General features: G+C 37.6%; 3 protein-coding genes across 17 annotated transcripts; 1 reads left to right on the forward strand and 2 right to left on the reverse strand.

The window, feature by feature from the left end:
• Positions 1 to 1,752: 1,752 nt before the first annotated feature.
• LOC112462088 (phosphomannomutase) lies at positions 1,753 to 8,011 on the forward strand. Of its 15 annotated transcripts, XM_025027667.1 has the most exons (11): positions 1,753 to 2,119; positions 2,242 to 2,414; positions 3,245 to 3,364; positions 3,452 to 3,574; positions 5,886 to 6,048; positions 6,162 to 6,284; positions 6,431 to 6,525; positions 6,663 to 6,857; positions 6,947 to 7,214; positions 7,445 to 7,656; positions 7,733 to 8,011. In XM_025027667.1, the coding sequence occupies exons 7-11, from the start codon at positions 6,466 to 6,468 to the stop codon at positions 7,754 to 7,756; spliced, it is 759 nt and encodes a 252-aa protein (XP_024883435.1). In that variant the 5' UTR covers positions 1,753 to 2,119; positions 2,242 to 2,414; positions 3,245 to 3,364; positions 3,452 to 3,574; positions 5,886 to 6,048; positions 6,162 to 6,284; positions 6,431 to 6,465; the 3' UTR covers positions 7,757 to 8,011. The 15 variants fall into 15 exon arrangements, with proteins under 15 accessions (XP_024883435.1, XP_024883421.1, XP_024883419.1 ...); XM_025027653.1 differs by having other exon boundaries at positions 1,754 to 2,119; positions 6,162 to 6,332; positions 7,445 to 8,011; XM_025027651.1 differs by having other exon boundaries at positions 1,754 to 2,119; positions 7,445 to 8,011.
• On the reverse strand, positions 2,595 to 5,506 carry LOC112462087 (N-sulphoglucosamine sulphohydrolase). Its single transcript, XM_025027650.1, has 10 exons — positions 5,379 to 5,506; positions 4,934 to 5,063; positions 4,728 to 4,864; positions 4,501 to 4,651; positions 4,097 to 4,335; positions 3,815 to 3,934; positions 3,502 to 3,699; positions 3,250 to 3,419; positions 2,974 to 3,120; positions 2,595 to 2,874 (listed from the first exon to the last, which is right to left on the reverse strand). Exons 1-10 carry the CDS (start codon positions 5,494 to 5,496, stop codon positions 2,728 to 2,730), a joined length of 1,557 nt encoding a protein of 518 aa, XP_024883418.1. The 5' UTR covers positions 5,497 to 5,506; the 3' UTR covers positions 2,595 to 2,727.
• LOC112462092 lies at positions 7,935 to 22,439 on the reverse strand. The gene is made up of 8 exons (XM_025027672.1): positions 22,144 to 22,439; positions 20,501 to 21,037; positions 15,084 to 15,364; positions 14,528 to 14,728; positions 14,078 to 14,368; positions 13,363 to 13,500; positions 9,241 to 10,007; positions 7,935 to 8,726 (listed from the first exon to the last, which is right to left on the reverse strand). Exons 1-8 carry the CDS (start codon positions 22,433 to 22,435, stop codon positions 8,567 to 8,569), a joined length of 2,667 nt encoding a protein of 888 aa, XP_024883440.1. The 5' UTR covers positions 22,436 to 22,439; the 3' UTR covers positions 7,935 to 8,566.
• Between the last annotated feature and the right edge of the window lie 3,819 nt (positions 22,440 to 26,258).

Below are 26,258 nucleotides of genomic sequence, written 5' to 3' on the forward strand. Positions count from 1 at the left end.
TTAGATTACGAAAAACTGATGTATCGAATTTAATACATGTGCTTCGCGAAATTTATATAGATACCGAGGTACGTCGCATTCGATAATATATTCGATAGTATAATATTGATTATACGTTCTTTCGGACGATCAATCTCGCTTTTACCGACAATGACTCCGCGTCTCGCGTTATGTCGCGCCGACTTCGAAATTCGGAACAAAGTTGATTGGACATCGTTTTCGGAACACGGATAAAGAATTTCATTAACGATACGAATGGACGCTAAAACAACTCCGCTGTTGCGCATCAGCCGACGAGTTATTTTTCGAGCAGAAGGGATGAATGTATTATTTGTATGGTACAAATTTTAATTTTCTTTTTTTCTTTTTTTTTTCTTGTGGTGTTTCTAGCTTTGCTAAGGTAGCACCGCCACGATTTTCTCCGAAATGGCACGGGATACAAAATTGTTATTAGTGGTACAAATTAGTACAAAATGAGTACTAAATATTCTGATAGGTCCGGTTTGATTCTGCCGAGTGGTCCTGCTAGCTTAGAAGAGGTGTAAAAAATAAATGTATATATGTAGAAGATGATTTTGTACACAGATGGTATTCTATAAAAAACACTTAACTGTATATTATTTGCATATAATCTGATAATTTATAATTAAAATATAATCTGCATATATCGATGTTAAAAAATGTACATACACAAGCGAAAAACTAAATTCCTAAGTATTACCATTTCTTGTTATATTACTATTTTCTTTAATTTTATTATTTTATTACGGATGTGTACATTAATTTTTTAAACAATATTGCAAAGAAGTAAATTAATTTTGTTACATATATATATAGGATCAAACAGTATAAAATTGTACTTAAAATAGAATAACAAGCGAAATAACTATAGGAATGTATATTATATATAGATTAATTTTAAGCTGACGAACAAGTAATAGATAAGAAAAGCAGAAAGAAAACAAGGAATTACATTTCTTCTACAGACAGTACAGTTCCATCAATTCAGCCAACAACTAATAATAATTAGACTTAAGACATTTTATAACAATGTAAAACACAATGACTTTCGTTATCCAGAACCGTCCACTTACATTATTTTATAACTTGTAAACAATATTACTTTTAATGTATACAATTACATACAGATTTTATATATTATTTAAAAATTTATGTAAAAAATTTAACCTTGAATTATGAACAGTGCTGAAACAGTGTTGTAAACTTGTGTTATCGCATTTATATATATCAACTTTGTATTTCTTCGAAATCGATATTTTCCATACATTAATTAAACATTTTATTATAACTTGCCTAAAAAGTGGAAAATTATATTGGTACTATTGGTATCTAATATAAAAATATATATAAATATCAGTAAAGCATGTTGTATGATCTTCTCTCCTCTTTTATTAATTTTTATTTTTATACAATCGTTGACACCGGTCATAACTTTATGAGCAACTTGACGAATTAATGCGTCGATTGTAGTACATACCATAATTTTAGAAATTTTTTTGTATTCGTAGTTACAATTAAAAAATTAGTAAGTAACTAATTTTAAATACACATAAGTATTTTTGATTCATTATGATTAAAAAATATATTTCCCTTTAGAGAACATAAAATCTTTTTCATTATAATGAGAAAGAGAAAGAGAGAAAAACCAGACCAGAGAGATACTCGAGGTTATCTCTCTCGAATCGCATCGCAATATCGCAAGTTCGCAAGTCGATCAAAGTCGATCTGTCGGTGTAATATCGTGGAACTGTCATGTCGTAAGAGTCCACTCTCGGCCTCGGCATTGCTTATAAAAATGAACGTAAAAATGCGAATAATCGAAATACGTTGTCACTTTACGAGAGAACGCTTTGCCTAAACGAGACTAACGTCTTGACTTATGCTCATTTTAATATTATGTAACGATTGTTTGTATGTACTTTATTGAGTTCTAACCTCAATCTCAACAAGTGTGATGCTCGTTTTACGCGGACTCCAGAATTCAAATTCCCTCGTTGTGTTGGGTGGCCTCGCTTTGTGTCTTTTATTTATGATTCAAATAAAACAAATCTATAATAACAATCAAAAATATAACAGATATCTGAACTATAAGCAATATGTGAGATTTCCTTATATTTACATAAATATTTAACAATCGCCTGCATGTAGTTAACATCTTTATTTATTCTGTAGTGTGATTTTGAAGATAAGACACATTTGACACATTTCATACATTTCTAGATGAATGAAATAGCGACAGAATTGAGGGCAGTAGTAAAATCCATCAACAAATCATCGGCTTATGTTCATCAATTAAATGAAATGCTTACCAAGTATCGCGAAAGAGAGTCAAAGAATACATCAACATCAAGAGCTACTTTACCATCGTAAATACCTTAGGAGTTTAAATTAAGGTTGGTAAATTATATTTAAATTACAAGAGCAGGTTGTACTTGTGTCATTTAATTTTTCTCTTAATATTAAATGAATATTGAACATTGTTATAAACTCTATTCTTTTTCTATATATTAAGCTGAGTATTAAATTACAATATTTGTTTTTATTATTCATTACTTGGGTATAAATATTAAAAATTCTATATTATTGAGTATTATTTTTTATAGTTTATATTCAATACTTATCATTACTATGTGTACAATCCGGGATATAAAATTATAAAAAAGAAAACATGTAATAGTTATCGACGATCAATATTAGGAAAGAATCTTAATCGTCTAAATTGTTCAGTGGCATACATTGAGGGTTACTGTTTCGTCCAATATTCTCCAGCACACTATTTGGCGCGCACAGCCATGGATCCTTTGTTGTTTCTAACCAATCGGACAATCGTTTTTCAAGCTCGACAAATATGCTCTAAAATTCAGAATATATATAAAAAATTGAAAAGCATTTATTATATCTATTATCAAAGAGAAAGTGTGATTAGTGTAATTGCAAGTTTATATCTATTACCTTTGCGGACGGTTTTGAAACTATGTTATTTAATTCTTCTGGATCATATTTTAAGTCATATAATTCCCATTCTGGTCTCTGATAATACTTCTTTAATGTCTTATACCATGGTAGAAATTGATGATTCCTTGTTCTATTTAGAAGGTCCTGCATATAATACAATGATGAATTATTTATGAATGTCTATACTAACAAATCTATTTTAAAATAATTTCAACTCCAGTAAAAAAAAACTAATACTGTTTTCTGGATATTCTTTTTTTCCCCCCAGATTACCTGAAAAGTCGGAGATACGTAAAAGTCCTGATCGATAGGAAATGGCATTCTGTAGTTAATATTATGTATAAGTTTGTGGCGTTTAGTTCTAATCGCACGCATAGGATAATACATGGTAACTTCATGATGTGTTTGGCTAGCAAAGATTGCCGTATTATTTTCTGTGGGTTCTATACATGGAATATTATTGATTATTTTACAGTATGATCTTTCTAATAGAAGACAGTGTATTGCATTTATATATGTATATACCTTCAAGAAGCAATGGTAAAAGTGATTTGCCAGTAAGTTGCGGAAAAGACACTTCATTGGAATCTTCATCCATGTAAGTTGCATTGAACCAATCTAATATTGTCGGTACTATGTCAAGTAAAGACGTCAAACTATATGTCACGTTGTTTTTCCTATGGCCATGGATTGGTGATGACATCATCATGGGTTCAGCTAGACCTTCAGAATTTTTTTTTTTAGTATCTACATGCTTGTATTTTTACAACGCTAATATTTTCAAATACTTGTTAGTTTTCATTTTCTCAGTACTTTAAATGTAACTAAATTTACAAACCTGGATCATATAGATTTGTACGACCATTTGGGAAAGGTATACCATTATCAGACGTATAAATCACCAATGTGTTGTTCTTGAATCCTGCATTTTCCAATTCTTCAAGAATAAGGCCAACGCCTAAAAAATTATATTCTTTTTAAATATATATGTGTTATATATATATGTGTTATATATATATATATATATATATATATATATATATATAATATAAAACTTTTGCTCATAACATATTAGAAACATATATACTTGAGCATTTCTCAAATAACATTTTAGAGATACCTTTATCTAAACGTGATATTGTTGTATATTGGGCAGCAATATCTCTCCGAGCAGCTTCAGTATTCTGAACATAGTAGGGCACTTTAACTTGGTCCCATTGATAATATACTGGATTCCAATCGGGAATTGTACCCATTCCAACATCACCATTACCGAATTTTTCGCAAAAATTACCATACTCTGGATGAGTATGCCCACACCGATGTGGATCGTGAAAGGCAACATATAGAAAAAAGGGTCTGCAAAATTTTAATATACTTGAGAAAATGTTTTACAGAATAATATATAAGTAATAAGAAAACATAATTTTTTGAAGTGCACGAAACAAAATATGTCATCTATATTGTTTATTATACATATACACACGTGACAAAAAATCGCGCTATATGTAAAATATTACTTACTGTGTTTTATTTTGTGACAGAAATTCGCGGACCAGTAGCTTTATATAAGTAATATTGCGACCTACTTGAAGAATAGAATTATTTTCTTCTGTATGCGCAAAATCAAATGGATAAACGATACTGGGGCCTACATGTTTTTTGCCAATAATTCCTGCACAAAGAAAATATTTAAACATTACGCGATAAGATAATTTATAATGCAATATTATAAATCTGTTATTTATTACCCGTTCGTATATTGTTTCTTTTTAATATTTTTGGCAAGCTTTGAATATTATCAAAAGAATTGAAATGATGAACTCCATGATGAAGACCGTACATCCCATTTTGATGACTTGGTAATCCAGTTAATATTGCAGAACGGCTATAAATACAAAATTTAAGATTTATATATCTTTATTAATTAGATTAAATTTGAATATAACAAAACTACCTTGGTGAACAACTACTGACTGATGTATATGCATTATTGAATAGCAGACTTTCCTTTGCTAATTTATCCAAATTAGGGGTTTGACATATTTTATTCAAGTATGATCGCATTTCAAATCCTGCATCATCAGCTGTGGATTGATAAATAAATATTTCAAACAGTGACGAGTTTGACGCGAATTATATAGATTGTGAATCTAAAATTGATCTAACTGGCCTAACTGCAAAGTTATCAAAATGTATCTAATTTTTGCCAACTAAAGGAGTTTGTAACTCTTGTTTATTATATCATCTCTTACATTTGCAATTCTAATTCCTAAAGTACGTACTTTCTTATTTTTGGAAAAAAAAAATTATATAAAGCTACAATTTATTTATTCCAATTATTCGACAAGATATTCGCAAATCACATTTATGTGTGTAAAAAAGTACGTTATGTAAATTACCCAGCAACAAAAGCACATTTTGTTGAGCTGCTGTATTGGTTTTTCCATTTGATCCAGATAATTGCAATAAGACAATGCACAAAAGGCATAATTTATTCGAACAACTGTTCCACGGCATATCGCAATTGGGTAACACACATGTATGCGTGAGCGATACACGTCATACACGTGTGTGCGCAACGTGCATGAGAAAAGCACATGATGCACACGCAAGTACTGCCAATACGACCAATCGAAAATTTTCTGTTCTTCCGCGAAATAGCAGAGTAGCAGACACGTGATATAAGGGCTTGATTTATCTATCACGTTGTGTCTTGGCGGGCGCGGGGCGGCCCATGTGTCCGCATCGTGTGCAGACACGTGCACCGGTGCACGAGTCCATCAAACGCGAAGATTACAATCGCGCCCCGTTTCAACTGTCAACGAAAAACGTTGCAAAAAGGTCTCTGCAGCTCTGCACCGTATCTGGTACATTTTTTATCGCTCGATTGGTACATGACGTTTCAGCATCCAACATCTGGCCACATCTCACCACATCTGGCGATACTGACCACGTCACCACGTGACCACTCTGTCATAGCCACACTCACTCACACAAGGCACGAGGCACGACTCGACACTCGACACGTCAAACCGGCCACGTATATACGTACATATACGCCTCTTTTTTGTATATATCATATTTTTTGTTGTATTTCATTTTGAATGTAACCTTTTATCGCCGCTAATCTCGCGAGTCGCGCGAAATGCCCTTGATCGCATCATGTATGTCAAAATTTTCAGCGTTACCTCCGGGAATTCCGAGTTGCTCCGAATGCGTTGGGATAGGTTACAATTACATGGCATTTCTCGGCACGTGATTTAAAATCTCACTCTTCGATAAACTCCTTCATCTCGAAGCTGATTGTAATAAAAAAAGCTGATGGCTTATAATCATTTAATATAATTTTAAAGGCATTCTCGTTTCTATTTTATTTTGTGCGCAATGTAATTATGTATTTTAGTCATTTGTGAATATTTCTGTATGTATTAAATGACAGTATGTGTTTCAGAGAGCTCGAGTGGTTAAACGATATAAGATTACGTCATGTCGAACAAGATTATTTGCCTGTTTGACGTGGATGGCACACTCACCGAACCACAGCAGGTATTACGTTTTGCATACCAAAATATTCTATCTCTGAACAGTGCTATATTTCTTCTTGGACATTACAATACTATGTTATTGTTACGTTATCCTGTATCCTTATCTATTGTTTTAAAAATATATATTGTCTTTTATAGCCGATCAGTTCTGAGGTTGAAAAGTTTCTCCTAGAAACTGTAAAGAAAGAGTTTGACATTGCTGTTGTCGGAGGCTCTGATTTAAACAAAATTCGAGACCAGCTAGGTGGTAGAAATCTCTTTGAAAAGTATAAGTATGTCTTTGCGGAAAATGGCCTTATCGCTTTCAAAAATGGCAAAGCTTTACCGTCCCAAGTAAGTAGAAGTAGTAGTCGTGTCTAAGGACAATGACAGATAATGCGTTTTCTTTATTAAGATGTATCTTATTAATATATAAATTATAGTCGATCCAGGATATGCTTGGAGAGGATGCTCTGCAGGATTTTATAAATTTCGTCTTGCGATACATATCTGAGCTCAAGCTGCCATTTAAGCGTGGAACATTTATAGAATTCCGTACGGGCATGATGAACGTTACACCAGTAGGACGGAATTGCAGCAAGAAAGAACGCAAACAATTTCATGAATACGACAATGAACATCATATTCGTGAAAAATTCATACAGGTCCTTAAAAAGGAGTTTCCTGATTTGGGTCTGACTTACAGTATCGGTAAGTAACATGTTATATAGAAATAATTCTGTTTAGTTAATTTACGTGATTATAGCATAGTTAAAAATTTTAATATAATAAATTAATAATATTTATTAAATTATTTCAAAATATTATTAATTGTCTATATTTTACTATTGCAAATATCTTATGTACTACTGAGTACTGAGATGTATAAATTAATGTATTACATGTAAATTTTACAAGCAAATTTATTTATTTTTTCTAAGGGGGACAAATCTCTTTCGATGTTTTTCCCATCGGTTGGGATAAAACATATTGCTTGCGTCATATCCAGGGATATGACGAAATACACTTCTTCGGTGACAAAACTGCCGAAGGCGGTAACGATCACGAGATTTACGAGAGCGATCTGACGGTAGGACACCGCGTCACTTGTCCCAAGGATACCGTGAACCAAGTGGACGTCCTTATGACACTGGTAAAAGAAAATAGGGAGAAGGAGCAGCTTAATGTTCCAATGCAATGTGTCTGAGGCCTAAAAATTATTTTTCTAGGTCGAGATAAATGTGCATTTTTAATTAGTATTGTGTACATTGTAATAGATTCACTTAACTTCTTATTTCTACCACGTATATTACATTCCTGACGATGAAAGTATAGTATTTAACTTGTATAGTTTCAAGTAGTATTTCTGAGCACTCTAAAATTCTAGGCACATCTGTTTTCACGCACATTAGAAATATATTTGTACATATGCTCTTTTGTGGTCGTTTTATTATCTCATTTGATATACAGAAGTCATAAACGTTGAATAAAAAGGTTATTGGTATTAAGAATATAGTAATTTATTTTTTGTCTGGAACAAATTCCACTCTCATAAGTCTTACATGTGCATACACGCCCACGCATATATCATTACATTTGCGCATACATATGTACATATATATATATATATATATATATATATATATATATATATAGATTAAAACTACGTTAAACAATAACAATGTTAACAAAAGACAAACGTTATATAATATTTATTGGAAGACGACACAGTATGACGTAGAATGTTTTTTCTCTGCTACTGACAAGATATAAAAGGCACCTTATTAGCATATGTAAATAGTAAATATGCAAAGTTAACGCTGTAACAGCTGTCGTTGTAGCTTGCATGAAACTTTTAACATTAATTTCTTACCATTCTAGGTAAACTTTCGTTTTAAAACGTAAATGCATTTCTAATAAAATATTAGGAATATATATTAAAATTAAAATGTATGATCACTTAGCAAACGTTAACACGTATATATATTTTGTATAAAATGTGATATAAAATGTATTCCGTTCGTGATATGTAAATTAAGCGTTTGTTATGGCACCGTAAGTTTTCACGCTCCTTGGTAGACAGGTACGCGCTTCGCCGCGAAAGCCGCGAGTCCTTCGATTCGGTCCTTCGTATCCACGAGCTTACTGTAGCACTGCCTCTCGATTTCCATACCGTCTTCTAGAGATACCTCCGTGCCTTTAGATATAGCTACTTTCGCCAATCTAAACGATAGAAAATTAAAAGATATATCTATAAATAAATATTGTGCTTCGTCAGGAAATGAAAGTTCAGAGTAAAATACAAGCGTCAGAGAAACGCGTATTACTCGTGCTCGATAAGACCAAGTAGATAAACGTGTGTGGTGTGATGTGTATTATATAATACGTGAGTGATCGTATCAACGATTCTGAGTAAGCATTGTCACGTTTAAATAAGCATTGTCACGTTTGTTACGGATGATAATAATAATGATAATCTTTCGCACGTTGGCATATTATAAAAAGTTCTATCCTTCGTTTTCCAATTATATATATATATATATATATATATTTTTTTTTTACTATCTCTATCTACTTTATATATATTGTTCTTCTTTTATATTTATATTTATATAAACTAATATTTTTATTTCTTATCCTTATCTTTATTTTACTTTGTTTATTCTTCTTATATATCTTTTTATAGTTTATATTATACATTTATTGAAATAAGTTTTTACATCAATCAATAACTCACCTAACACCAATGGGACCGTTGGGTAAAATTTCTCTTGCGATCGAAAGAGCTATTTGGTAAGCTGCATCGCCGACCTTGTTTTGCGGAACCACCTCGTTCACGAGACCAATTTCCATCGCCTGGTCACCGTCCAGAATCCGCGCGGTGTAAATTAGTTCTTTAGCCTTGGCTGTTCCGATTATCCTCGGGAGTCTCTGCGTTCCGCCGGCGCCTGGTAGTATGGCTAGTTTCGTTTCTACGAGGCCCATCTTGGCCTCGGAAGAGGCGACTCTGATATCGCTGGCTAACGCGAGTTCCAATCCTCCGCCCAATGCCGCACCATCGATGGCCGATATTACCGGCGTCGGCAGGGTTTCCACGTTGGTCATGAGACCTCTCAGAGAGGACACGAATCGTAGCACCTCGGAATTATCCATTTTGAATCTCTCTCGCAGGTCTGCCCCGGCGCAAAACACTTTTGGGACCAGACTGCGTATTATCAGCACTCTCAGCTTGTTGTTTTGCCTGATGGTGGCCAATGCTTCGTCCAACTGAGAGACCAAGGTCTTCCCGAGGGAGTTACGAGCGGTAGGCCTGTTCAATCCTAATACAGCGATACCGTTGTCCTTTCCATCAAGGTAATTAATGATCACTTCTTTCGCCTCGTCCTTAGGACTTGGCATTGCGCTTGTAGTCAATGTCCTTACGGCACAAGCGCACAGGTAGCGAAGAGAGCTGGAAACTCGGACGCTTGCCACTAATGAAACCATTTTGTCGGATTTATTAGTTTATTTGCAATCTATTCTCTATATTCTCTTTAGAATGGGAATCTGGAAAAGGGAAAAGACATTTTTTTTATCCTCTACAAAATATTTGTATCCTATCGTATTATCTCCTTTTAATCTTTTATCGTTTTCTATCGTCTATTAAACTGTATGCGATGTCTTATAGTATATTTAACATATCACTTAAGTGAATATAATATAATCTTGCAAGAAAACTTACCCGAATCCAACCGACCGGTTTCTCGACTCTTGCCTCTCGCCTCTCGCACGGCGCCGCAGCAGTCAGCACATAGACGCGAAAAAATTTACGACGTCGTTATCCTTGATCCTATTTCGGGATTACGATGCGGCAGCAACAGGAGACTTCGCGTCGCGTCGGGACTCGGGGCGTGCGAGCTGGTGCGAGCTGCGAACGCTCGCGCGGGACCGCACGCACACGCGTGTATGAACGTGCAAGATTTGTTGCTTGCGAGTCGCGGGTTTTGATTTCCGCGGACGGATCGTGCCGATCGTGCGAGAATGCCTCGCTGTACGCCGCGACTCCTTGGACTTTGCGGACCCCGGACCCCGGACCCCGGTCCCCGGTCTCCGGTCAGAGCGGCATTGCAACAGCGGCGGTGACAGCGGTGGTGAGCGATGGGCGATGGTAGGGATGGATCGAGGAAAGTTGGAGTTGGAGGTTGGATAAAGACGTAACGCGGGACGCGGGGACGACGGACGAGCCGTTCGCCGTTCGCCGTTCGCCGTTCAGCCGCCGCGAATCTCTCCACGTCCAAACACAACCGCGTCTCCGCGTCCAAGTCGCGGCCACGACTGTTTGCTTTTTTCACCGTTGCGTGTTGCGTTGCGAATGAAAGCAACAATCAACATTCGCACGTGTCGGTGTCACTGGTGTCAGATCCATCGCGCGCGTGCGCGTCGAGCGCGCGTTGACACGCGTTTCCATTGACGAAATGCTTATAATTCGAGTGAAAGAGGGTGCCACTTGATTATCTGATTCTCTCTCCGGCGGGTCTTTCTTTCCGCCTTTTTTCTCCTCCGCAGAGATTCTTCGACCGCCCTCGACCCTCATTGATCCTGATCCGCAGTAATTCCGCTTATTCCGCACGATGCACAATCATTTCGGCTTGACGTTCCATGAACTCGAGCTCGACGTACTGTATACATTTACACGTACATATCATACGCGCCCAACATACACACATTTTCATGTGAGTATTAAAGCAATAAACATTTGAGCCACAATGCAATGGAAGCAAGATATACATCTACAATTACAATAATCTAATTTAAGAATAAGAATAAGATCCATATATATAAGTTTGATAGATCAAAATAGCGAAAACTAAAGTTCATTTTTTTACTTATTCTTTAATTAAAATAAAAGGAGTCTGTTTTTTTTTTTCTTAAATCATACAAAGGCTCTTGGGAAATCGGTAAAGAGAAAGAGTGTTGCAATGGGCGACAGTTTTATGGTATTTTTGTACGCGCTTAATGGTGTTTACTCAAGTCGCGCGGTAATTTTTCGCTGACGCTGATACGTTCGAAGAATATAATTGACGGAAATATTCTCGGCGACAAACTAATTATGTAATGGTAATGATACTGAACGAGGCGACGTTTGCCCATAGCGAAACCGTAAATAAATTACACGTGCTATCAGCTGAGAATCGAACCATGGAGCGTATCGCCGTAATACGTTCCGAGGAAAACATTTGTATGCAAATGTGTGTTTATTTCTGGCAGTGACGACGCTGCCGCGTTAACTCCTCACTACAAGAAAGAATATTATCGGTGTAGAAATTCCTTCTACTTTTACATGGTAGTCGCGTGTGTATAATATTATTAAAAAAGACATAGACTTTGAGATTACTGATTAACATTCAAATAAATCCGTAGATGTAGCAAAAAATATCGTACCATCGCGATGTCAACAGGAAATGATACGCGCATTTTTCGTATTGCAATATTTGCAAGAATGTAACAGTGCAACCTCATTTATAATGAGGACGCGGTGAAAAAATGCGGTTCCCTTATGATGAAAGTTGAGAAATCCTTCGTCGATGTTATGTATATCGTTACGTTGTTGATTTAATGTATTGACACATCGATAAACGCGCGCTTAGTGTAAAGATTATTTAACTTTTAACCGCCAGTTGTACACAAAGCGCATATCTTATCTGAAACGTATGAATAGGTATACAGTACGTGTTTTTTATTTTATGTAGGTCTATGCACGTGCACGTGCAATTTTACTAACTGAAGCTATCTTTGTATTTTTAAATCCGCATTATTTTAATTTTTTCGCGTAGCGAAAATTAATATTGATATATGTACGTATGACGTATATGTTAATAGATATTAATATTAATTACGCAAATTTACTCGAAAAATTAATATTAATATATACAATTAACATAAAATGATATTATAAAGTGCAACGGAATGACGAAATCCTATTTTATTTGCAAAGCAGGAAACGTAAAGATCAAGGAATGTAAGGCTAAATACATTATAATCTTGTCATGTATATATTTTATATATTCTAGTATTCTGGCAATAGATTTCTTTACATTTATCTAAACGGAAGATCAACTTAACTCACATAATGGCTTGCATCTACATACTTGTGTTTCGATAATTAACCGCATTTCCTAGAATACATATATCAGACTTTCTGAAGACGACGTACAAACTATATGACAAATAAATAAATAAATAATTAATAAATTAAGTACAGCCGAAATATTGGTCCAACGTTAAACCCGTATTATACAGGATGTCCCTCTTTCTTGGAGTCGATTTTTTCTTAGTGAAAATATTCGAGAGAAATTATCATTGATTGTAATTTTTTATCTTTAGCATAAAACGAAGACCACGTAGAATTAATTAGAATATATATTGATCGCGCCGAATATAATTATGTAATTTTTATCATATATTTTTTGCTGCAAGTTCGCCAGAAACTTGTTATTTTTACGTGTTACGTGAGAAACTATTGGTGCCTTGACATTTCTCTCGAGGAAATATCGACTCCAACGTGATCAAGCGATTTATCATCTAAAAGAAAATAACGCAGTTGCAAGTGGGACACCGTGTATACGTTTTCGATGTTACTTTCTCTCGCGAGTGCTTTGCTTATCTCGCAAGTGAAAAAAAATTGATTTATTAATATAAATCCACGTACGATTAATTCAGTCCACCGAAGTCGTCGCGCAGCTTTGGCGACTCGATTACTGATGTATACCCCGTAAAACGATATGCATCGCGTTGCATTCGATCGTCAATGAGGATTCCTTATCGATTACTGGTGGTTTCAATTGGACCAAGAAGCGGCAGGATATGTAGTTTAAGCTGCGGGTGAAACAGGCGGCGGTCGAAGCATTGACCTGGTGGCCGAGGAAAGTTTCTGCGACACCAAATGCGCGATATGCGACGATCTCTTCCACACGAACTCCCGCGTTCTGTCATGGTCGTCCTGGCTTTCCACTCGAACCTGATTTTAAAGAAAAAAGAGATAGAGAGAGAAACATTCGGTTTAATACGTGAGTACAAACAAGTATTAAGCAAACAGAATAATCGCTGTTTGCTGTCGCATTTAACCGTTTCGTGATGTCACATCGGCCTTCAAGTCTCAGGCTGAATTTCGCGTCGAGTTAAAACAAACCATCGGCGTCGCTTTTGAATCAAATTAATCCAAACATTCTTACTTTGTTTAATATTTAACACACTGACAATGAGTGCACTGATTGGTGTAATATCGATATACATAATATTAAATTAATATAATTTAGGTCTGTATTTGAATTTGCATTAATAATACAACACGAGGGATTTATTATTTATTAATCACAAGTTAGAATATATCAATTCTAGTAGTATTAGTAAAAGATTATGAAAGATTAGCCAGCAAGATTAAGAAATATTGAAGAAGGTTTTTAAGAATTTAGCGCGTACGGTCAAAATCATCTGCTACATACAAACGTGTCGTGTCTATCTGCTTATTGACTTGACATTCCTGTTCCGTGGTATTTACATATTGCTATAACTGTTTTTCCCCTCTATCGACGTACCTGTTTAGGTTGCAAAACCCGAATAGAATGCAGCGTCGCCGCACCGCCGTGCAACACACGCAGGCTCAACTTGCCAGACATCTCGGCCGTGGTAGCGGTCGCGCTCCTCAATTCCTTCTTCGCAGCCCTGCCAAACTCCTTCTCGACCTTCAGCACCAGTGGTCCCAGGCTGAACTTGGTCTTGATTGTCGTGTGATCGCTCATCATGTTCACCGATACGTCTCCCGTCCTCTGCAAGGACGCCAATCCGTACAGGGTGGCTCTCGCTTTCGGTCTACTCTTAGACTTGGTCTAAAAATCACGAGAAAACCCACTGAATACTCATTCTCGTCCACGTCAAGCACGCGTGCCATTTTCAAATATCTACCTACAGATTCAGATATAAATTTAAATGATAGAAAAGACGTGTAACATTCGCCAATATTTATCATATATTCAATTTTTAATTACTTTGTTCTTGTTGCTGCTGCTGCTTTGATTCTTCGTCCTGTTCTTCGTTCGTTTGCGGTTCTTATTAGAGTTCTTGTTCTTGTTGGACGTACGTCTGTTGCTAGATCTCACGCTGGTTTCTGTGCGAGATTCCAGTGAAATTGGTTCCTTTTCCGTTAAATTCGTTTGCGTTACAGCAGATTCACTGGTCTGCGTGACTTTCTGTAAACATGAATCGTACATATACGCTGAACGCTGAACGCTGAACATATATAATATTTGCCGAAGATGCATAAGCTCTCGAAATTTACAAATTTAACAAGTTTACTGATTAATTCTTCAATGAATTTAGAGTCAATCTTTATTTTATAAAAAAATTCCGAAGTTGTACCATTGGCTTCAAACTTTTTATGTCTTTGAACAACGAAGCTTCATCATTTAATTAGACTCCAAAAATTTAATTGGTGGTTTTTCATTTTTAGAAATCTACTAATGTCTCGATATTGTCATTAAAATTCGATATCATAAAGTCAATATTCTGCGACATATAAATTATTTCAGTCACCAGAAATCATACCTCGATGTCATTTTCATTGTCATTCTTTTCAGTAACAACGGAAGCGTCGATCGGCCTTGAGGCGCTCTTTCTGGTGCCATTTTTAGTACCCTTCCTCTTGGTCTTATTCTTGTTCTTGCTCGTTTTGGAGCTTGCATTTGGACTCGTCAGTTTCACGGTCACCGGCTCATAATTGGCGCGCAGAATGTTGTTAATTTTGCCGAGAATATTGTCGACGAAACGATTGTATTTTGCCACGTAAATTGCTGGCACGTGACCACTCGATTCGGAATCCATGCCACCTAAACCATTGATAGAAATTGTATCAGTTTTACAGTTTCTACTTTCCCGGATATTCCTCGCGCGAAAGTCCATGCGGAAACGTTTTCTTCAACATTTTCTTCAACAGTATTCGCATTCTGAAATTGTTCTAGTTGCGACACTCTATCATGAAGTATATTAATTTTTTTTATCACGAATAAAATTATGATTCAAAATGATTAATTATTTTAGACTTTGCGAGTCTTTGATTAATTTCTATTGGTGGCGGTGATCAGATGAGTACATCTGATTACGTTGACCTGTAAAATTGGGCCTGTGTAAATTCTATATATTGTATAATTACAAATGCTACTATTCCATGTAATTATGTTACAAACTAATTCTGTAACTTTATAAATTTTGTGCTGCCATCACCGCTACCAACCCAAGCATTGCTTGGCAACCTCTACTCTTTTCCGAAAGCCATCAGTTTATGACTGGTGAATCTGCAAAGTTACCAAAATTACTCGTTATCGACCCAGAGTCCCAGAGATCGCGAGAGTCCATGTTCTATGAAAAATGTTCGATTCGAGGTAAACAGAGGGGGAGAGAGAGCGACTTTGGGAATGCGCCCCGATTGCGTCCTTGAAACCACTTTTCGTGAGGTCATTTCGTCTCGTCCGGGTCATTGACCAGGGTGGGACCGTGCCCGGCGTTGCCTTCCGCAGCTCGACGCACCGTCTCTGGGTTTTAATGAAGGGAAACGCGTTCCCCTCCCCGCCGCGCCGGTTACCTTGAAAGGAAGCCGGCACGGCGCGGCTGTTGCCGATCGAGGAGGAGCCTACTTAAAGCGACGACAATGTTAACGGTATATCGGAATCCTTCGGCGCGGCTAAACTGGTCCCCGATCTAGGCCGTGACCTCCTTCCTCGCTACATAACTCACCTACAGACCCATCTAGCCGCGCGCGGGTCCATCCAACTGCTGCCTACCTAAAAACTCTCCCCCGGTCGTTGCACCTCTCGCAGCACGTAAGCACGACTTTCTTTCGGACGTCATGATGCCGTGCCACGCCGCGATGAAAATCTCATGCCACGGACAATATCAAGGTCGTCTACTTCTGGCACAGTCGAATGCCGAGGTCTCGGTTGAGGTCCGATCGGCGGGATCGCTTCTCAATAACGCGTGCACGATAATAGCCTCTTTATATTCTCGGAAATCTTTGGCGTACTTTAAATAAAGGAATCCTTTACGCGACACGACTCAACTAAAATAGTTTATATCGAGCGACACTTTAACGGTTTTAAAACGAAAATGACATGATACAATAAAACGTTATACAAATAAAAAATGTATGGCACACGATCGAAGGTTTATCTTTCTGGACTAAATGCTCGTTAAAACTTTAATTAAAGATTTGACAGAATCAAATAACGAACATTTTATATGAGACCCTGATGATTTTTATTCGAAATTATTCTTTAGAATTAACTTTTTTTCATTGAATACGAGAACACTACGTAGACTCTTGAAAAATATGATTACTTAACATCATCTTGTTATATATCTGGTGGATAGAAGTAAACGGTGTTTCTTAATTATGTTTCATAATTATGACTTTGATCTTTATCTGGTTCTTACTTTCAGATCTTCAATATCTTTACAACAATTATTTTCGAACGACATTATAATATTTCATCCATTTAAATCAAATATTCCAAGAAGAAATTACTCGATACGTCATTAATTTTGTGTAAGACATAAACCGGTTTTTTTCTTCAATCATCTCACCTTCGAGGAACGAAACAGGTCAGTCACACACACACGCACGCACATACACGGAAAGATTAAGAGCAATCGTATACTAAATCACGGTTTAGGCGTGCCACGTGACAGATATCGAAGGACATCGGCTTCATAACTTGCATGAGCTGTGGGTCAGGGTCGCAGTCGGAGGAGGCTCTTCCGGTACATCGCTTGCGCGTTCTCCAGGTCGGTGACCTCGTTTCTTTTTTGACCGGTTGCTCCCGGTGAAAGCCGAGAAAAAATTTCAACGCGGTCACACCTTTGTTGGATTTAACCCGACATTCATGTAGAAAGTTAATTGGATGTAGCGCGTGACGGTTAATTAAGAATCTCCGTTCATAAACTGATGGCGGCGATTCCTTCGATCGGCATCGAAGTCGAACCTTCGGCGGTTTTGTTCCTGCTACTTCCTTGTTTTAAGTTTTACCCGTGAATTGAAGACCGAATACACGGAAATAGATATGTGTGATATGTAAACGCACGCGTGGTGTCGGTTGTAACAAAAACCAGCGAAAGATGAAAAAAATCAAAGTAGAGCTACTAAAAGTATGGCTAATATGTATAGAACAAATCACATAAAAGCGAATTATTTGAGATAGATTCTACGAAAATATCAAACTACGAATGAAAAGAAAAGAAAATCTATATGATAGCGCTCTAATAAAAAAAGAGAGAGGTGTGCAGAACTGCAGAGTATGCTGCCGGACCACATATTTCTTTTTTGGTCATTAGCTACTTTTCTTATAAACTACTAATTAGTTACTAACTACTAATTTTACTGTCTACTTGGAGGTGCAAAGGTATGGGAGATTAAGAAACATGGATGTGGGACAAATGTAGGAATGTCGTGCTACTGTCCAGGTACACGTTGTTGCAGTCGATTGTCCAAAACCGTCCACCAAACACGCGATCACCTACTAGCAGGTAGAAAATACAGCTGAAGCGACAGCAAGCATGGGTGGCTACGATCTCGTGAGAACCGAGTGATAAAAAAAAGCAAGTAGGGTCGACGTGATACAAGATGTCAGGAACAGAGAAATGTGCCGCTATCTATTGAATGCATTCAAATAGCTAGGCGGGTTACTATGCACGTCACGTCACAAGGAAACGGAGAACACACCCTTTCCTCACCCGGAGATCGAGATCGATAATTTCATCGAGAAAATATAAATTCCAATGTCACCGACACGCGAAAGCAACTCCACGTTCATCAGCAACGGTCGTTCGGTTTTTCTCGCGTCTGCGTCTGCGGCATCGAAAGTCGATCCGAACCGAAATTATCCCAATCTCCAGCTCCGAGCGAAAGAGAACCGCGATTTGAGATTTCTCGAAGGAAGGAAAACAGAGAGAATTCATCCTCCTGGATCACGTGTAACGCGAGTGTATCTGGACACAAACACGTACGACTGATTCAATGCGACTGGACAATGGTGAATGAAATAAATAGGCGGTACACATTACTTTGTAAAAATAATAAATTATTTGTATTTTGCAATCCAGAACGGACAATGTCTCTGTACAAGTCTTGGTCTAGAGTAGAGAAACATCGTAAAAAAGACATATCTCTCGATTCGCGCGGAGCACGCGACACCGTCATCGACCGTGTTTAATCTGGCAGGTGATAGACAACTTAAAACAAAAAACGCGATATAAAATAGAAATCTATGCAACGTAAAAGAATTTTTAAGATTAGATATGTATTTACACTAAAAATCGTGATGGGAGGTTTGAATCATCTGCCAGATTAAGCATCTTATTGCTAATTCGACAGAACAGAAACAGGACGAGATTAATTTCTCGTTCTGTTTTCTAATGTAGGCGATTTCGATGTCTCTTGATCCTGTAGACGAGACTAAATGATATCTCTAGATCTCGGTCTCTCTTTCTCTCTCATGCACGCGCATTTCCCTTCCGTTCTCTTCCTTTCTATCTTTCTCTCTTTCTCTTTTTTTATTCCTCATTCAACTGACAGTAAGATGGATCACGAATGTTGGAAAAAGGAGGAAAATACGTGACGTGAGGTCACCAAGCCAAAGCATTTCAATGCTACTTCATGCAACACAAGGATCCAAAAAAATACTAAAAGTTTCGGAAAAATCTAAAAGCCTAAAAAATTAGCACGTGTCTTAAATAACAAATTAACCAAAAAATGTATAAAAGATCAGAGAGAAACCGAAGGACTACAAAGAGACCGGACGTGTCAGTCTATAGTGCGGTGCGACTTGCGATGTGACTTTAAATAGAGATATTGCCGTTAATAAATATAATAAATAACTAACGCTGAAGATAATTTAAAGTTAAATGATTGTTTAGTGCATGAAACTGAAGTAGCAGAAAATTTTATTCTGCTCGCGTGGAAATTTATTAGCGCGGACTTTCTGTCTCATTGAATAACTTGTCGAAAAGATTCCTCAATACAATCGCCCGATCGAGAAACTGTCACGTGGACATAAAAAAAATTCTCCTCCTCGTTCTTCTTCTTGTCATCACACTGAGAATATTATAAGTATTTATGTTAAAAGAAGGAATTATATATATATATATATATATAACGAAAAAAATTAAAGAAAAATTATATACATAAATTATACACATTATCTCTCGATACTAAAAAATTTATTAAATTTCTAAAAACGTAAATGATAATTTTTTCAATGTTTAATTTGAATCGACTTAGAAAATTAAAAATAATATCGACAAAATTGATATTTATACGTACATTACTCATTGCTATATGCAAAATATAAAGAGATAATAAAAACATAATTTAAGAAACGATATAAGAACGGCAAGATCGATCAGTACAGCAATAATACTCTCTTGCGCTTTTTTTAGATTATGAGATTTGTTTCATTCACAATTTTTTCTCACAAAGGCGCGGTTATTATATTCAAGAGGTATAAAACTACCCTTTAAAACATGCCCCCTTTAAGGAGATGTGAAAACGAAGCGAAATAAATAATTTTGCTCCACGAGCGAGCATCACGATCGGGCGTAGTCGCTCTAATAATCGATCTCGTGAGACCGACGTTAGAACGCTCGATGGAATCGATCGGCAGACAGCCATCGATGTGCGATGACTGCCACGAAACTTCCAAGAAATTTTCGTGCCAAGAGTCAAACAACTCGGCGGCAAAGAGAGCGCGCGAGGTCAAAGGATCACGTTGCATCCGATCATTTGTCATCCGGCTTTCTCGGCAACTCGGTCTAAACCCTCTTCGACACCGAAGCGGAAGAAGACGAAGAAGAAGAAGAAGAAGAAGAAGAGGAGGAGGGTGAAGAAGAGGAAGAGACCAGCCGTGCGATCGACTTGCGCGACTTGCGAGTGTGCTTGACGTTATGTTTCTTAGCCTTCTTGCCCTTGAACTCACGTGCGTGCCTAGCGTCGGCGATGTCGGCGATGTCTTCCACTGGGTCGTCATCGTCATCGTCGTCATCATCGTCGTCATCGTCATCGTCGTCGTCGTCATCGTCGTCGTCATCGTCATCGCCCGTGATGTCCAAGTCTACGTCGTCATCGTCATCATCGTCATCGTCGTCGTCCTCGTCGCTGGACGGAGCAGCCGCCGCGACGCCGCCGGGCGAAGCCGGTGCCCCGACGGCCTGGACTGATACCGGATTCGAGACGGACTCGGCACCTTCGAGCGTTGACTCGTGCACATTGGATGCAGCTTGACCCTCGGCGTCACCCGCCTCCTCATCCTCGTAGCTAGCGGCATCGTCCTCGGACGTTTCACTCGACGCGGCATCCTCCGCAGCTTCCTCGGCGGCCGCTTGATTCAGATCAGCCGCTACGGCGAGCGGCACCTGCGGCGAATTGACGGGGGTGGATGGAACCGTTGCGGCAGGTGCAGCGGGTGCCGGTACAGCGGCGGCTTCATCCTCGTCATCATCGTCGTCATCCTCTCCTACAAGTTTACAATGGCACATTGCAGATATGGTCGGTGGATAATATAATATATTTCATATATTTTAGCAGGGTATGTGTGTGTTATCATTATTGGATCGGGCGAAATGAATGATGAATTATGTAACTAAAGTGGAACTTGACTTGAAAATTAATTAGAGAATTGCACGTAGTGGACGTGATTAATATTTCTCGAATTATTAAAAAAATATGACGTAAATACAGAGAGAAACGTTACTGCCGCCACATCATTAAAAAAGAAATAAAAAACATTGCAAAACTGTACTTACAAAGTGTACATGTTACAAATTTATTATCTTTCACAAGTTCACGCATTCGTGATTTTAACGCAATCTGCATAAGAGACGGCTGGGGATCGAGAGAACTCGGATTATCTTTTGGTATTCAGGTCAATGCGAAGAAGTAGCGCGTAGAAATTTTTTTTCCGAACCGAGATCGCTGTCGATTTATGTTAATTTGGACGAGTCAAAGTACCCTGTACCGTTATAACGCGCGAGCATATGTGAGTGAGAAAGAGAGATTCTCACAGGCAATACGAAGCTTCGCGTTTACATAACGGTGTGTGTCAGTTTGCAAGAATTTCTATTGTCTAAGATTCGCCGGAAAAGAAACTGATGCGAAACCGACGCTACGTACGCGCGAATCGAAGAAAAAAGAAAAAGAATCGATTCGTTGTTGAGCTCTCAAGTAGAAACAAGTTATAGTTTACACGTGATTCATCATCCGATAGAAGAGAAACAAATTAAACTGTTTATAAATTGGCAAGTAGATGCATTTAGGAGAAATTTAGCAAATGTTTATTCATATTAAGTTTCTGTTATCTTCCCGTGTTTTATATATATATATGTAAAAGTCTTGACAGTTTATTAGGCAAAACTGCTATTTGAATATCAAGTTTATATGTAACGGTACACTTGTTAAGATACATATTAATTAAATGAGAAATACTGCCGAATTAAGATTATTTATATTTACGAATCTTTAATGTCCCACTTGAAATTTACTTCTGTATTCTCTTATCTTTTATTAAATTTTTAAGCCAAAATCTTCTTGAGCACATTCTGAACAATGCAGTCGATTTCTCACCTCCAAGTATGTCTTCAATGAAACGCTCCAAGTAATCACCGTCATCATCGTCGTCGTCGTCGTCATCGTCATCGTCATCGTCGTCATCGTCGTCGCCGGTGATATCTAAATCGATGTCGTCATCATCGTCGTCGTCGTCATCGTCAGCAGGGGCTGGTGCCGCGGGCGATTGCCTGCCGGTCGCAACAGCATTCTGAGTCGACACCTTGCTGTCAGCGATCTTGGGCACCGGCGAGGCGAGTGCCCCTATCGCCAGACAGCACAGCAACGTCAGCACTGCCGCTAGTCTCATGGCTCTGCAAAAGGACGTAGACGTACAAGGATGTAGACGTACTTGTCATTTTTAGAACAGGTGTTACGCATAAATATAACTAATCATCTTTTTCAACGTTCCAGAATTAAAAATAACGCGAAATAAGAATTGCGCGATGTACTCTCCACGCGAGTAAAGTTTAAAAACTTCATGCTCATTATTTATAATCGTATTCTCATTTACGTTTGCAAATCACTTATTCTCATTAGCTCTTAAACATCGATTAGCGATCTCTTCTTAGGAACGGTGACATTAGGTGGAATTGATTAGATCCTCTCTCTCTGATGAATCCTACTAATAATCCTTTTATTAAATAAATGCGAGAAGTGCAGTCGATTTGGGACATTTTACTGCCTAGGTATTACCCGGGGTCACCGATAAAATAACAGGAAGATAATGTTTCGCTCATGTATTACCCGTTACGAACGACACGTGCGACTTGTTAGAACGTTATTCTAGGCACGATGAGTGCGAGATACGGTAACCCGGACTATATACAAGTTAACCGTAAGGAGTTGCGCCTTTTTCCGCCTGCAGAAGAGACACTTTTCGTGCCGTGACCAGCGATCAATCGCGCGGTCGCGAGGTAGACAGTTCCCATAGCATCTCGTAGCATTCCCGAGCGTATGCTTTCAACTTTCGGAGCACGAGTACGCGAAACGTCGCGCGATGAGATTTACGAGCCGCATTGCAATAAACCGGATGTCTCGATTTGAAGGGAATAGGCGTTACGGATAGAATAACAACGGTAGTCGACGACGTCTTCGTGCATCTTCTAGTCATTTCACAGTCGAATCTATATAGAAAGCAAGGGAGAGATTGAAATAAGGATAAATGTATAAGTGAATACTACTGTGAGATGCTGGGTCGACAAAGGATACAAATTTACATACAATGCAAAAATAAATCGTTTTTCAATCTATATGACTAATCTATCTTACAACAATTTGATATTTGAAGAGGATGATTGATATCATCTTGTCGCGATTCTCTCGTGAGAGAATTTTGATTTCCAATTCTCTTTCCTTTCAAGATCCCAATATTCTTTCTACTGACGGAAACAGTTGCACGTATTCCTTTTTTTTGCGGAGATTGAAAGATGTTGATATCGATGAAAATACAAATAGAACTTTTTAAAACCTTTGTTACGTAAAAGGGTGACCGTATCAAAAGTTAAGTAAATTTTTCGCCTTTTTTAATATAACTATTGATAATAATAAATAGATGAATAAGAAATTCATAAAACAATTAATCACAAATACACGATTAATTTTGATTCAAAATTCTTGAAATTTTCTTCTATTAACTTTTCTCGAAAAGCACATATAAATAATTTTTCCATTGTTTTCGATTGTAAAAAGAGTAATCGAATAATTTATCTGTTACCTTTCGCTAAAAAAAAAGGTAAAAACGTGGAACTACTCAAGTTGCCTCACATTAGGTTTAGAGAATCCACGATCTGATAGCAATGGCGCGGCGCGACGGCGCTGGTACCCGGACCCGGAAGTAACCCTGCGACGGAATCAAGAAGAGACTGAACCAGACCAGGAACCAAGTTCACAACGAATCCTCCAGACGCGAGTACGCCACACGAAAAATACCGGTTACCTCACTGTATTAGCGTCGCACACAGTATCACTCAACCCTCAAAGAAATCTTCCCTTCGATTAATTCGATCGGACAGTGAAGGAACAGGATTGACACGAGAAAGGGGATGGACACCAACGCGGAGTCGGTCAAGGTCGTTGGTAGGTCCGGCTACCGGAAATCTCGTTCTCCGTTCCGATACGGTTCGACGAGGTGGCGGGCACTTTGTTCTCCACTTTGCTGGGTATCCTGGATATCCCTTGGGGACTCACCTCTCTCGGTCTTTCTTCCTCTCTCTTTCTCTCTACTCTCCTTTTCTACGTCTTCTCGAAGTAGACGATCGACGATCGACGATGACACGCGTATACGTCCCGGTTCTTCCACCGATCGATCCACCGAGCGGCCCGGTGAGAGTGTTAAAACAGACGAGGCGGTCGCGATGCGACCCTTTTATACCGACCCGCACCTCCACCTCCTTTCATACTCCTTCGTCGTCCTCCTTCTCATCGTCGTCGTGCTCTTCCTGCGTTTATTCACACCATACCTATCTACCTGCCTACCTATCTTCTCTTCTCCACGTGGCTCGATCGAGCGTTTTCTCCCTTTCTGAGACGTGCATCGTGCATGAGCGTATTATACACATGAGCATTTTACACCCGTCAAGATTACAGAGTCTCAGAGAGCTTCCGCATCCACTCACAGAGAAAGAGAGAGGGAGGGAGGAGAGGAGGAAAATATAGCAAGTACTTGTTTAAATTTTCTCTCTGATGTTAGTGTGTTTTTTTCACCAATTCCCACTTTCCGTAATATCCATTCTTATATCTGATATCTGATATCCTATTTTTTACATGATCATATTTATTTCTCCCATCCCATAAATCGCGTGCTTTATTTTATATATTTTTAAATATATTCTATATATATATTTACATTTTTAATTATTCTTGACTCAAAAATTCAGTTACATCTTCAGTATTACAGTAAAATCTTCAATTTGCGCGCATTAACTATATATTATTTCAACGACGAAAAAAAGAGACATGCGTAAAAAGAATGTAATATTTTACGATTCTTCGGATTTTTCAGAATTTTGCGATCTTTAGATTTATTTAAACTGCTAAATTTTCTTGATTTTCAAGATTACCTGACTGGACATTACTCAAAGGTGAAATTCTGCGATAACTACGTGCATGAAAATATATTGCGAGAAAGAGCATTAAATGCCCTCTCGTAAAACAGATCTGCAATAAATCAAGCGCGCATTAAAAGATCATTGTCACTCTCGCTCCTTCTGGCGAAACTTAACGTTTTAATACTTCGTTTGATGACGCTGCTTATTTGATGTGCTACTTTCGTGATAAATAATGCATTACCCGGATCGACATTGCCGGGATGATTCGATCTTGAGATGGCTAATTAGCAGCAGTTGCTTCGCGCATATGGATGATTGGTGCTGCTTAATGCGAACGATCGCAGATATAAAATGATTGCACTGATTAATTGAACAATCGTATTTTGTGTGTCGGACATATTTATTGAGAAGGACTTTCTTACTATATGTTCAATGTCGAGTTAACAATCTGGCAATATACAAGATGATTATTATGGTCACGACTAGTCACGAAAATAATAAGAGACGATTAACTTAAAAAATTAATTTTGCTAAAGGCGTTAAAATTTAGCTTCTTCAAAATAACAATGATATTTATAACAAATATTAGTTACATAATTATAATAATACTAGCTACGACAGTTACCTCTCTACGTTTTCTACGTTCCATACACGTTATTCATGTATAGTTTTTGTTGATGTTTCAGATAAAAATGACATTTTGCAATTATATAATAAGACAAACTTGACATAAACTGATGAATCCTTTCGGCGATATAGAAGAGAGCGAGAGTGTGGGATCGCTCTTCTCTTCCCTGATCCGTTTTGTAGTGTTGAAGCCTTAAATGAGCATATTTATATGACCTAAATAATTCCAATACCAATCGTAGAAAATAAAAAAGAAATATATATATATAAAATATGGAGAGAAATTATTTTCTATCTGAAATATAAATTACATTCAGCTAATTCCGTGAACATTATATTAGTAACATTTAATTATTACAACTAAAAGAAATTTTTTAATTGACGTACATTACACAAAATATAGTATAGAATGAAAAATTGATCTAAATCTTAAAAAGGTTGCGTGAATCAAGCCCG

Source organism: Temnothorax curvispinosus, unplaced genomic scaffold (genome assembly GCF_003070985.1).
Source record: "Temnothorax curvispinosus isolate PA1 unplaced genomic scaffold, ASM307098v1 QBEX01011966.1, whole genome shotgun sequence".
NCBI lineage: Eukaryota > Metazoa > Arthropoda > Insecta > Hymenoptera > Formicidae > Temnothorax > Temnothorax curvispinosus.

Coding starts and splice junctions, on each gene's coding strand:
- LOC112462087 (XM_025027650.1), bottom strand. CDS start 5,496: ATGCCGTGGAACAGTTGTTCGAATAAATTATGCCTTTTGTGCATTGTC. Junction 4,336..4,500: donor CTGTCACAAAATAAAACACA/GTAAGTAATATT, acceptor AAAATTTTGCAG/ACCCTTTTTTCTATATGTTG. Junction 3,121..3,249: donor ACGTATCTCCGACTTTTCAG/GTAATCTGGGGG, acceptor TATTATATGCAG/GACCTTCTAAATAGAACAAG.
- LOC112462088 (XM_025027660.1), top strand. CDS start 6,466: ATGTCGAACAAGATTATTTGCCTGTTTGACGTGGATGGCACACTCACC. Junction 6,526..6,662: donor CACTCACCGAACCACAGCAG/GTATTACGTTTT, acceptor TGTCTTTTATAG/CCGATCAGTTCTGAGGTTGA. Junction 7,215..7,444: donor GGGTCTGACTTACAGTATCG/GTAAGTAACATG, acceptor ATTTTTTCTAAG/GGGGACAAATCTCTTTCGAT.
- LOC112462092 (XM_025027672.1), bottom strand. CDS start 22,435: ATGAGACTAGCGGCAGTGCTGACGTTGCTGTGCTGTCTGGCGATAGGG. Junction 21,038..22,143: donor CATTGAAGACATACTTGGAG/GTGAGAAATCGA, acceptor GTAAACTTGTAG/GAGAGGATGACGACGATGAT. Junction 15,365..20,500: donor CGCCGACGCTAGGCACGCAC/GTGAGTTCAAGG, acceptor TCAATGGTTTAG/GTGGCATGGATTCCGAATCG.